At 38.1% G+C, this 13797-nt stretch overlaps 1 protein-coding gene across 11 annotated transcripts in view; it reads right to left on the bottom strand.

The window, feature by feature from the left end:
• Positions 1-13797, bottom strand: part of MGA (MAX dimerization protein MGA) — a 231238-nt gene that overhangs the window by 98022 nt on the left and 119419 nt on the right. For 8 of the 11 annotated variants that reach the window (XM_074289346.1, XM_074289349.1, XM_074289347.1 and 5 more), the window contains one exon: positions 1511-2665. In XM_074289346.1, the coding sequence (XP_074145447.1) occupies positions 1511-2580 (1070 nt within the window). In that variant the 5' untranslated portion in view covers positions 2581-2665. Of the gene's footprint in view, positions 1-1510; positions 2666-11725; positions 12294-12331; positions 12471-12586; positions 12704-13797 lie in introns of those variants that run through there. The other 3 variants (XM_074289348.1, XM_074289344.1, XM_074289345.1) reach the window with 3 other exon arrangements.

The raw sequence follows: 13797 nt of genomic DNA, 5'->3' as shown, positions 1-13797 counted from the left end.
ATCCAAAAGTCTCATTTTTACTTCTAGTTTCATTCTTCTCAATAAATCATTTACTCAGTTAAGGAGCCAAAAAAATAAAAAAGGAAAGAATAAATGGAGAAAAAAATACCCACAATTTATTTTAGTGTTACCTATACTCCTTTCTCTAAGACTCTGGTGAAGGTACTAATGACAAAAAGTTAAGAGGGGAGACTAAAGCAATTTAGGGCATGGATAATTCACAAATTGTTTAATCAGTAACTGGATGAGAGAACTAAATGGTCTTACAATCCATTCAAATATGTTACTTATCTTTAATTGTATGATCACTAGTCTTGAATGGTCTATAAATGGTCTATAAAACCCTATTAACCCTATTTTAAAATTTGCATTTCTCTAATAGTGATTTAGAACATTTTTTCATGTGACTACAAATATTTCAGATATTTCAATAGCTGATTCACTCTTACTATATTACTAGCTCTCTGACCTTGGACAAGTCGCTTACTTTCAACTGTCTTTAAAAAAAAAAAAAAAAAAAAAAAAAAAAAAAAAAAAAAAAAAAAAAACTTGGTGCAAAACCAAGCAAGAACCTTAAAACAATGATATAACTCTTTCCTCATCAATACTGATTAAAGAACCTCTACAGGATTTTGAGCACCTGAGCACACATTATTCAATGAAACCTGAAAGAAAAGAATATAAGCAATAAATTATAATTTTTCAAAGTGGTCATCAATAGCATAATGCAAGATCCTACCTGACCTGGTTGTATCTTAGTTAACATTTTTAACATATTGGATGAAGGCACATAATTGATCCTTTTAATGATTAAACTTAGAACTTCACTTTAAGCTCCATAGCAGTTATAATCTACTCATGTCAACCCACTGTAGATGTCTGAAATTCAACACAAACTACCAATAAGTTTTAGTTACTGAATCTGGAGGAAATCTTGTAGGCAATATAAGAACTGGTTTTAAGTCCAGTCTGCCTGTGAAATTCAACTTAACATAACCTTTTAGAGCAGTAATGGCAAACTCAAATAGAAACAGAGCCCTATTATTGACTTAGAAAACCTCAAAATTACATTCTTTATATTGTATTTATTTTGTTAAATATGTCATTTTAATCTGGTTGAGCTGTTAATACTAGGACTTGCTGCCATCACAATTTGACACTTCTGTTTTAAACTATACCAGACAACTAAGATTTTGAGTTGCAGTGAAGGTACCAATCTTCACTGATAAAAGGATCCTCGCTGGTAACTCCCTACATTGATGACACATATCAATTCTTCCCAAAAAAAAGGAAGAGGGAGAAAGAGTGAGGGAGAAATGTTTAAATTCAACTACCCTCATAAGGGAAAAAAGTACATGAAAGATATGAAAAATGGTCATTAGTAAATGCTGCATAGTTCAAGTATGATATAGCATTTGCCAAGAGTCCATAATCATTATTCTAAAATGCCACTATAAAACAATCCCTCCAGACCTATCACCTCTATAAAACCAGAACTACATTGTCATACCTTTCAGAAGCTTCCTGCTTTAGTTGTGGAATCCCATCAGGAGTCAAACCAGAATCTAAAAACCCAAGAAAATCTCGTTCTGCATTAAAAGATGCCTTCTCCAAGTCCATCTCTGATGGTTCATGGCCACTCAATTCAGTATCTGGAACACTCTGTTGTATCTCTGATCCATCACTTTCAGTAAGATGGCCGCGATAACCAGGAGAACTGGGGACACTACTCCCTTCTTGATCTGAACTGTTCTTTTGTCTCACATCTCGTTGAGGTTTGCTGTTCAATCCATCATCCCGAAACCCTTTAGCAAATGGGTTGTAATCTATTTTTAATTGGGTAATTTGAATGTTCTGATAAGCTGTCACTGCAAAGAACTCAGTCTGTGGGAAGGTAAAGGTATGGACATCAGGACCATTTAGCTGTATAATTTCTGTTGCCTTTTCTGCAGGTACCAGGTGAAGCCGTGGCAGGTAACGATGCATAGAGTGTAAAATAATGTGCCCTTCTTGATCCAGTGTATTGTTGGTAAGTTTCAGTTTATAGAAAGACACTGGTTGATGCATCCAATAATGGCCTGTAGAAGGAGATTCTGGATGAATGAACACTCTCCCCAGGACATGAGGCTCTGCTTTACCACTGGGCTCCCACCAGCGGCCATTCCATTTATAGCGGTGGTTGTCCACAGGAGAAATGTCCATTACAAGGATATACTTCAAATTTGAATTCAAGCCAGTTATCCAGTAACGACAATAAGGAAACATGCGCCTTCCCTGCTTAGTTAGAATCATTTCTGTGCTTCGATGATAGAACTCATTCCACATGCTATTATTATCTAGGGTGACAGTGATGCCCCCTGAAGTACAATCAGCAGGAAGGCATGTCTTTACTTTAGTTTTTACTGGTGATGATGACACACTGCTGGCTAAAGCACAGGCATCCCGATTTGCTACTAAAATCCCTTGATCAGTTTTACTATTTCCTTGCTGCTGTTTCAAGATGACAAAAAAAGCAGGTGCTGCTCCTGATACAGTCCCACCATCTTGATTATTCAATGCAACCTGCTGTTGTTGCTCCATAATAACTTTAGTAATAAATTCTTTCTTGAACTAATAATTGTAGACAACACACAGTCGAAATAGCTTGGCCCGTGTTCTCACCATCCTGAAAACAAGAAAAACAAATAGCTGAATCCTCTTTAAAAACAGATAATACAATATTATTAACAACTTACTTTCAAAATGACAAGGATGTGAAAAGTGAATCTAAAAACTGACAAGGACATTGTATTCTCATAAATATACCTTGATTATTTCACCATACCATTCCATTGCTAGAAAACTGTACAAATAACCATTCATTAATTAAAATGTCCATATCCTTTGATCCGGGAAATTCCACTACTAATCTAATGAGGTTAAAGAAAGGTCAAATATATACCAAAATATTCATAATTGTACTTTTTAATGGTAGCCAAAGGTTAGCAACAAAATAGGAAAATGATGGAATAAATTGTGATACATGAACTCAAATATTACTATGCCATCAAAAAATGATAAAGTTAAAGAAGTATGAGAAGACTTTTATGAATTAAAGTAAAATAAAATAAACAGAACCAGGAAAAACAGTATATATAATAACTTCAACTATAGAAAGAGACAAATAAGAATAAAAACTAAGTACAATGTAATTATAAAGCCCTGGGGAAAAAAATAGCAAGTATACCCCCTTCACATCCAAGATAAGGGGTGCAGAGGAGAATATTAGAAATGCTGGCAAATAAAGTCAATGTATTACTTTATTGAACTGTTCTCTTTCCTCCACTTTTTTTTTTTTTTTTTTTTTTTTTTTTTTTTTGCCACAAAGGAAGGCATACTGGTCAAAGAAAGACAGGGAAATAAATACATTTGAAATGAATATGAAGTAAAATTAAAGGTGAAAAAAATTTTAAGTAAATTTTTGTCACAATGATTTTTTCCTCAAAATTATTTTATTTTTCCAGATACATGTAAAGAGTTTTCAACATTCATTTTTATAAGATTTGATGTTCTAAATTTTTCTGCCTCCCTCTAAAAGACAGCAAACAATCTGACATAGGTTTTATATGATCACATGTAAGTGATCCTTTAAAAACTATTTCTATATTTATCACATTGGGTAAGAAAAATCAGACCAAAAGAGAAAAACCACAAGAAAAAAAAAGGGGAGGGGGGAGTAAAAATAGTACGCTTCGATCTACATTCAGTCTCCATAGTTCTCTCTCTGGATGCAGATAGTATTTTCAAACCCATGTCAATAATATTGGAATTGACTTGATAAAAAGAGCCAAGTCCATCACAGTTGATTATTATATAATTTTCTTGTTACTGTGTACAATGTTCTCTCAGTTCTGCTCACTTCCCTCAACATCAGCTCATGTAACTCTTTGCAGGCTTTTCTGAAATAACCCTAGTCAGTCATCATTTCCTATTGAACAATAATATTCCATTACATTCACATAATTTATTCAACCATTCCCCAACTGATGGGACATCCACTCAATTTCCAGTTCTTTATCACTACAAAAAGAGCAACAACATATGGCTAACAATGATTTTTTAAAAATTAATTTTAATCTATTTCAAACTATTTCTCCCAATCAATTACTCTATAATTTACTATTAAGCATTATCTCTACAAATTAAAAAAATATATATATGGTCCTAATTTTAGAAAAGCCCAGTATTTAAAGATCCAAGCTTACTAAATGATTGCAAGATTTTTGTTGATTTTTTTTTTTAACAAAACAAGTCCACTTTACAAAAAGATCACCCACAGTAAATATTTTCTTCTCACCCTCTTCTTACCTATTTACAATGCAGCTTTTAGTTTCTAGCTTTAGTTCACTTGCAAGATTCAACCTTCTTTTCTCAGGCCTTATTCTTCTGCATGACCTCTCTATAGCTTTTGACACTACTGATCATCTTCTTACTTTCTTTTATTTTAGGTTTTCAGCAAAACTTTCTCCAAGTCTCTTCCTATCTAGTTGACCACTTTCTCTCCATCTCCATCTCCTTTGCTAGATCCTCATCCAGATCATTCATTTTAACTGTATGTATCCCACACATTTCTGTCCTGGGATCTCTTCACTTCTACTGGGGCCATCTCCAGACATCCTGCTCTATACTTTGTTACTGTTTGCAGAGGGCTGCAAACGAGAGTGAGACTGGTGACTTTGCATAGCCCCTCTTAAATGAAATCCAAAGCATCACCTTCCTGATTTTATAGTCTTCTTTCAAGAACAAAAGACAAACAACCTGTGAGAAGAAACAGCTGCCCCATTGGGGACCCAACTGTCTAGTTCCAGTTGAACACACAGTTCATCCCTTTCCTCCTTCTTTCTTTCCGTCACTCCCTTTCCTCTGACCACATAGAGTATCACACACTCCCCCCCTTTTTTCCTTCAATAATACTTTATTTTTCCAAATACATGTAAAGAGAGTTTTCAATATTCATTTTTGTAAGACTGTGTCCTGAATTTTTCTCCCTCCCTCACCTCTCCCTGCTCCAAGACATCAAGCAATCTGATTTAGATTAAATATGTGCAATCCTTTTAAACATATTTCCATTAAGTCATGCTGTACAAGAAAAATCAAACCAAAAAAAAAAAAGAATAAAGATTAAAAATAAAGGTGAAAATACTATGCTTAAATTCACACTCAGTCTCCATATCGTGCCCTCTCTGGATGCAAATGGCATTTTCAAACCCAAGTCTACTGGAATTGCCTTGAACTATCACATTGTTGAAGAACCAAATTAGGATATCATATTCTTATCTGCAGGTGCTCTCCCCCAAAGGAATATGAACTTTGATCACTGAAACTTCACAAGCTATCTTGGGATTTGCAACTTAGATTTTTTTCTTAAAAACCATGTCTTAAATCTAAATCACTCTGGCTGTTAACAGATTGATGCACAAATTAATTTGTTTGTAATTTGGGCCCAAATGGCTCAGTGGGTGTCAATAGCAATTGTTTCTGTTTTGAGCAAAAACCCTGAGGGTCTTTCCCCACCCAGACTGATTTCTTTATTGAATAAGTAAAAGACTAGTTTTTTTTGTTTTTTTTTTTACCTATCAATCACTGAATGGGCACTGCTTCAAACAAACTGAGATCTGAGAAAACTTCAGCCTCAAAAGGCCAAGTTCTCCCACTGCATGCAGGGCCATACAAGGTATCCTGATCTCAATCTTGACACTGATCTCCCGATGACTGGAGAAGAGAATAAGATTGGTGATTTAACACAATCCTTCCTCACTTAAATCTAATTCACTTACAAGTCATGGCATCACCTTTTTTAATGTCATGATCCTCTGGAAACAAAGGATAAACAACAATAGTATTTCACTTAGTCATTTTTCATCAGCTTCCTTGGATTTCATTACAATCTCTATATGTTGATGATTCTCAAATCTGCCTAACCTGCCCCAACCTCTTCTGAATCCAATCTTGCCTCTCCAACTGCCTTTCAAATATTCCTAAAAGATGTTCAATAGACATTCTTAAACTCAACATGTACAAAAATTAACTCATTACCTTTCCCCCATGTCCCTCCCACTATCCCTATTACTGTAGCATACTACTAGCATACTTTTCTCAGACTCACAATCTAACAGCCCAAGAGAGAGCTTTATACGTGGCATTTGAAAGATTTTGAAGGAAGGCATGGATACTAAGTAGAAGAGATAAAGACCATAGTAGGCACATGATGGGAGCAGAAAAGAGAGTGCACACAGCTATGGAGTGGCAAGGAAATGAAATGTTAAATTAATTTGAGGGAGTGGTGGAGGCAGAAGCATAATCATAGCACTATTCCAGTTTGGCTTTAGTGTAGAGTGGATAAAGATGGGTAATGTGTAGTAAACCTGGGAAGGTGTCATAGTATCACATAGAATTTGAGTTGGAAGGGATTTCAACAACCACTCACTCCAACCTACATACAAAAAGAATCCTCACTATAACATAGCCAACAAGTGATCATCCAACTTTTGGTTAAAAACTTATTAAGAGGGAGCAGCTAGGTGGCGCTGTGGATAGAACACCAGCCCTGAAGTCAGGAGTACCCAAGTTCAAATCCAAGTTCAGACACTTAACAATTCCTAGCTGTATGACCCTAGCCAAGTCACTTAACCCACACCTAAAGTTGCAGATTGTAAAGGAATTTAAATTCGAAAAAGAGGAGTTTGTATATTATAAGTAAGAAAGACACCTGGAGCTTTTTGAGAAAGCAAATGACTAGTCAGACCTGTTTGAGGAATGTCATCTTGTCAGCTGGGTAAAGAATAGACTGATAGAGGGACACACTTAGGGGCCATTGCAATAGTATACAAATAAAATGAGGGCTGAACTAGGATGGTAGCCACATGAATGAAAAGAAAGGAACAGGTGCCAGGACTATGACAAATGAACTAATGAAAAATCTAAGTATGCAACCTTGGGTAACTAGACAGAAATAGAAATGTTAGGAAGAAATGAAATAGGTGACGAAAAGAATGTTTTGGATATATTAACCTGGATGTGCCTAAGGGACATCTGATTGGAAACATCTAATAGGCCAGTTGGTCAGAATGAGACTGTTATCCAACAGAGATTCAAGATTAATAAAGAAACAATTTTCTATAATAATGTATTTAATAATTAGTACAGGAGCCAAGGGGGGGAAAAACAGAGAAATTTAAATCAACAGCAGTCAACATCAATTTCTGAGTAATCAGATTATACATGTATAACCCATATCAGATTGCTTACTCTCCTGGGGAGGGAGGAGGTAAGGAAGACAGAAAAAAAATTGAAACTCAAAATCTTACAAAAATGAATATTGAAAAACCAATGCAGTCAAAATTAGAAGGGAAGCAGAAAACTGGGGAAAAGAGGCCTTATTTTTAAAATATAGAATTGACTCAAATTTTTAAGACTACAAGCCATTCCCCAATTGATTAATGATCAAATCATACGAACAATTTTCAGACAAAGAAATAAAAACCATTTGTAGTCACATGAAAAAATGTTCTAAATCACTATTAGAGAAATGCAAATTTTAAAAACTCTGAGGCATTACTACATACCTCTCAGATTGGATAAGATGACAGGAAAAGATAATTATAAATGTTAGATGGGGATCTGGGAAAACTGGGACACTAATACATTGTTCTGTAATTGTGAAACTGATGCAACCATTCTGGAAAGCAATTTGCAACTATGCCCAAAAGGTTGCCAAACTATGCACACCCCTTTAATCCAGCAGTGCCTCTACTGGGCCTGTACCCCAAGGACATCATAAAAAAGGGAAAAAAACCACATGTGCAAAAATGTTTATAAATTTTTACAAAGTCAGTTAGGATATGGCTGAATAAGTTATTCATATGGTATATGAATGTTATGGAATATTACTGCTGTATAAGAAATGATGAGCAAGTTGATGTCAGAAAAGCTTAGAAGAACTTACACAAACTGAAGCTAAGTGAAGTGAATAAAACCAACAGAACATTGTACACAGCAACAATATTATGTGATGATCAACTGTGATGGACTTGGCTCTTTCAACAATGAGGTGATTCAGGTCAATTCCAATAAACAATGTAGAATAACTATCTAATTAACAACATACTCATCTAAAAATAGCCACAAATTCAATGCAAAATTACATGCAAAAACAGTAGGCACCTAATAATTTTGGAAGAATTTCCTATGACCTCAAAACTCTTAGATTTTTTTTCCACTTCAGGATATTTACTTTAACTTTTTGCACACAAAAACAATGTGTAAAGAATTAAAATAATAAAAATTTTAATAAAATTAAAATAAAATAACAACATCACAGACGAAGATGTAAAAGGAAGTTAAGAAGCCATCCAAGTCCAATGTCTTTATTTTACAGGAGGGGAAATTGAGGCCTGGAAAGATTAGATGACATGCCCAAGATCACACAAGTATAAAGCATCAGAAATAGAATTCATACCAAAATATTCTATTGTCACACTTTTTTCCATTAAACCACGTTTCCTACTCACATCATGAAAAAAATTCAAAATATCAAAATGCTACAGTATTTCCTAATTAAAATAATTTTCATTTATAGAACAATGTTTTAAAGAAAAAGGCCACATGTTCTGATATTTCTCTCCTAAAGAGAAAATCCTTTACATTATTCTACGAGAGATGAATAAACTTAGTCCACAGGGCATTTTATAATAAATCTTCAAAAGATTTTTTTAATTTAGAAAAGTATTCAAATCAGATTATAATGCTACTTTCAGACACAAAAATAACTATGTAACAGATTGGAGATCTTGAGAATATAACTAAAAGCAACTACTCTGAAATATAACTTGGGGTTCTTTAACCAATGACTTAGAATGTGAGGAGCTTATTTAGTTTTGATCTTGGGATCCATAAATCATATAGGTGCTACTTGGGGAGCAAATAGTTTAAAAGTTGGCTATCAATATTCCTACCAGGCATACCACTGAGCAGGCAAAATGTACAATTTTAAAATGATTATATAGATGTAGATATATATTCCCATGCCTCACCTCCAATTACCTTATAGGTTGTGTGACTCAGGGCAAGTTTCTTAAACCTCATGCTATTCTCAGGCAATTTATAACATGAGAATAGCTATTACTCTGTTTTGGTAAGGGAGTTTCCTCAAAGGGGGTTCCTTATCCAAATGAAATTAAGGAGACTATATTTTGGATCAATGATTTAGCTCTCAGGGCTTATATGCTGTCAGTTAATAAACATTTAAGTACATATTATATGCCAAAAATGAGTACAAAACAGCTTGGATAAAAACAATATCCAATTTGAAGTTTAAAGAATTGTCAGCATTTCTCTTTTCAACATACAAAGAATTATTTTAGTAACTAGAATCTTAAATGTGGAAAAGCAAAACAAAGTGACATACTGAAATGATACATCCTATCAATTGTCATCAGTTACACAATCAACAAAAAATAATACTTTTCAGGGAATATTTTGAACTGAAGCAATGTTGCAATTTCAATAAGCAAAAGGTTACAATTTCAAATTTAATTTAAATCTAGTTTTGCCTATGCTCTTTTTGCTAATTGTTCCTTGGTTGCAAAATAACACTTTTCAAACTACAATTGAGTTAATCAGTTTAATGACTAAGCTCTATGCAGAGAGGCAGCAATGCCTAGAAGGTAGATGTCAAAGCCAAAAAGATCTGGATTTTTATTTCTACCTCTAACACATAAATGCCTGTGTTACTCTGAGCAAGTCAATTTAAAGAAAAATTTAAAGACTATATTCATTAGTAGGAGTTTGTTCACCAAGGAAATTACTGATCCAGTTTCTAGTCCCTATTCAAATTTTTAAATATTCAGCTAACCACCAAACTCCATTATCCAAAATTCCAAATACTTCTATACCTCATTTTTAGACATTTAAAAATTTAAAATTAATTATCAAATGTGATTTGTTTTCAACAAGTATGAAATTTGAAAGGGTAATTTAAACCGAGACTTCAATATGAGATTGTTACCTATTGTTGAGCTTGAAGTCTTCTAAGGACCTTTCCATTTAGATACAATCTCCAAAATATTTTTTTCAATCCAGCTTCTAAAATTGAGGATATGATGAAAGTAAATTCATCAAAACTATGGATGTTTAGTTGTTCCCTTTCCCAAGTATCCTAAAAGTTTAAAGCTCAAAAAAGGGGGAAGGAGGTAGATAAGAATTATGAAGCAATAGGTTGGAATGGAGGAGAGAAAAGAGTGGGTAATTTTAAAAACCCCTACATAGCATACTCCCAGTCGGTTTTCAAACACAATAGATTAATTTTAAAACGAATCTTTCTAGGATCTAAGCAATTTATTGAATTGTACTCTGCTTCCAAAACCACAGCTCCATTCTAATGCAAATAGGTCCTTTCCCATTCCTCGAAAACCCAGAAAGCAGCTTCTGCTGCCCAGAAGCCACCCAAACTAGGATCTTAGCTAAATTCACTCTCCCCGACAGAGGGCAATTTCAAGCATTTCTTTTTCAGAGTACTAAATTCACAATGACCTATACGATGTTGCCTCACCTTCGCTATCACCAAGTCGTACGCAGGATACAAGGTTTTATCAAATCTAAACGTTTACCCACTACTATGATCGCTCAAGTCTCACACACACTTTAACTAGAATATCCGGCCGTGTGATAGCTGTCCAGATACAGTGCCGTTCTTCCTAAAGGAAATATAAGCATGCCACCCACCCCGGGAGAAATGGCCTGGTCACCTACAAGAGGCCAGCTCTTGCAGTATTTCTCACAGACAACGTCTCACTGGTTGGGTACCACGTGAAAAACCGCAGCAGAAAAAGCTCTTCCGGGGAATAGCAGCCCGGAGAGTCACGTGCAACCCGCCGGAACGAGCTAGGAGCTCCGCGGGAGAGGTGCAGCTTTCGGTTACCCTGGAGACCACAGAAAGCTTCAAAGCCCTCCTGGTCCCGCCCCCACGCTGAGCCATCACCCCGCCCCCATTCACTTTCCCGGCAGCCCACTAGCGGCGTCGTGCCCAGGAGCAAGGAGTAAAGCTGCAGGGCTAGCCGCAAAATTCAGCTGCATAAGCTATCGCAAAAACCATCATAGCACGCGCGGACACAACTAGAGTGGGTTCGAAAGTTCTTACAGGATCCACGTGTTGGTTCTGCGACGGAAAGCAGGCCAAACGAGCTGTTCCCTACACTTTAAACTTCAAAAGGATCAGCATTTCGAGTGTTGCCTCCCTTCTCAGCTGCCTCCAAGTTATTCTAGCTAAAGTGCTGGATAGAAGGAACCACACCTAAAATTCTGCAGAGGCCCTAGAATCCGAAGCAAAAACTAACCACAGTAAAAAGCTTACAACATTTTTCCATCTTTCAACTACAAGAAATCACTATTTACTCCACACTTCATAAGCACAAAAGAGACCCTAACTACTGGAAGAGCAGAAGGGTTAGGGGAGGTTTTATTCACACCCCACCCCTTCACCTAAAAGATGTAGGGGGCAGGTGAAGATAGATGTGTCCTCTCCGTCAGTTAAGAGTGCAGCAGCAGCAGCCTGAGACTGCCCCCACAGATGAAAAGGCAAAATAGCACCTCCTCTCCCCACCTGTTTTCCCAGCCCTCACTCAGCACCTACGAGCAATCAGCTCTTTGTTTACTAAGGTTCCCGCTCAGAAGTAGCTCCATTTCTCACCAGCTATCAGCCGACGGCTCCTTCTTTCTACACAGGTTACTCCTCAGAGAGTCAGTTCTGGCTTTTCACGTAAGGAGATACGTGTGCACAGGTGTCAAAGCCACGCTCCATTTCGGCCAGAAAACAGGATTACCAACGACCCCTCTCTGAGATTCAGATGCCTGATGTGGAGCCGAAAACACTTATAGTTCAAAGCGTTGCGTACAATCGCAACAGACTCACACTCTACAAAGTGTCGTCACGCAGACCGTGCCACGCCGCGCAGCACCCCACGCACGCGAGGGCAAGGCCGCGCCTAGGGCGCTTCTCACCCCGCCCGCCTCGTGGCCGATCCCTTTGGCGTCGATTTTTCCAGCTCGTCAGAAGAACAGTCCGGAAGTGGGAACGGGGGCGCGCAAGAGGTGTCATGCGCAGTCTCGGTCGGGGGCCTGGAAGCGCGCGCACCCAAGGCTGCCCCCGCGTCGGGCCCGGCCTGGGTAGGGCGCGCGAAGCTCTCACCGCCGAGTGCTTCGGCAGAGTAAAAAAAAACCCAAGAGCTTCGAACTCTCGAAAGCCCCCATCGCGCCAGTACTAAACAAATGCCCTCCACCCAGGCCCGAGAGTTACCGTGCAGGGAGCGGCAGACCTCACCCCGAGTCCTTCACATCCCGCTGGGGGCGGGTTATTCCGTTCCGCTCGCACACCGTGTGTCTGCAGCCAGCTGAAGAGACTGCGCGCGCACCATCAACCCCCTCCCACGTCACCGCGCACGCGCTTCCGCCACATACCACTGCGCAGACGCATAATTCTCGGCGCGAGGCTCCTCGCCCACCCCGCCCCCCCCACCCCACCCCACCCCTAGTTCCAAGAGGCCAAACCGACCAGCAGAAGCGACTAGGCCCTCAGACCCGCCCCTAAGAGCGGAGGGTCTCCTTTTTCCTTAGTTCTCCGCGTCCTGGGTCCCAAGGCTGAAGCTTCTGGAAATGGGAGGGGCGGGGCAGGCAAGACGCACCCCGATTCCCTCAGCCTTGCACACGAAGTCTTCGTGGGAGCTGGGGAATCGTCGCTCGTCCTGACCTCCTCAGCGCGCCTGCCACGCATTCCTCCGAACTTTGCCCGCCCAGCCTGCGCTCCCCCATCCCCGCCTGCCCCCATCCCCGCCAGGGCTCAACCGACTCCTACTCCCCAAACACCCTTCAATTGAGGAAGGGCTTTGCAGCCCCAGCGTGCCAGTCGCCTTGGCCTGCGCCAGAACCAATGGAAAACTTAAAAGGAGTGGCCTTGGGGGCCTGATAACCGAACATGCTGAGAGGTCATAGTCAGCAGTTGTAGCAATCAGAGGCGGGTCTTAAGGCTCTCCTCCCGGCAGAACCGGGATGAGTTGTATCTGGGAAGAATGGGATTTGCCACTAAATCCCATCTTCGGATGGGAGTACACCAAGAAAAATGGTTCTAAAAACCAGAAAAAACTCCCAATAAAAATGGAGGAAGAATATTCTGCAATGCACAAACATATTCCTCGATTTATTTGAATTAATGCCACATCACTTAGTCAAGTTAATTGGATAAAATAGCCTTAATTCGCAAATACATATATATACACACATATATATATATGTGTATATATATATACATATATGTGTATATATACATATATATATATATATATATCTTTTAGACATGCAAACATATTGGCGAGCTGTTTTTTTTCGGAAAGGTTATATATAAATGGGGTGGGAGGGGTGGGAAGAGAGATTTCATAAAATCACATCTATATTAGAATTCTGCGGGTGAGAAATAGGATCATGCTAAAGAAATACAATATATAGTGATGAAATCATCCTGAATTTGGGGCACTTAAGTAATAATTCATGTTTGCTGGAATTGTTCTTTTCTACTAACAACCAAATTGCACATTTTAACTTGAGAAAAAATTCAGATATTCACATCAAGATGTGAATTTCTCAGTATGCATTTCTTATCTGTGGAGAATCTCCAAAAACAATAAATTTTTTTTGTTAGCCTAACATTCAATTCATTTATTATATGTGGCTGAAAGACTAAACAATGCACATCAGTAGACAAAGGGGGAA

Source organism: Sminthopsis crassicaudata, chromosome 2, assembly GCF_048593235.1.
Source record: "Sminthopsis crassicaudata isolate SCR6 chromosome 2, ASM4859323v1, whole genome shotgun sequence".
Lineage (NCBI taxonomy): Eukaryota > Metazoa > Chordata > Mammalia > Dasyuromorphia > Dasyuridae > Sminthopsis > Sminthopsis crassicaudata.
Note: the sequence above shows the minus strand (reverse complement) of the source record. Positions and strands in the feature narration are given on the sequence as shown.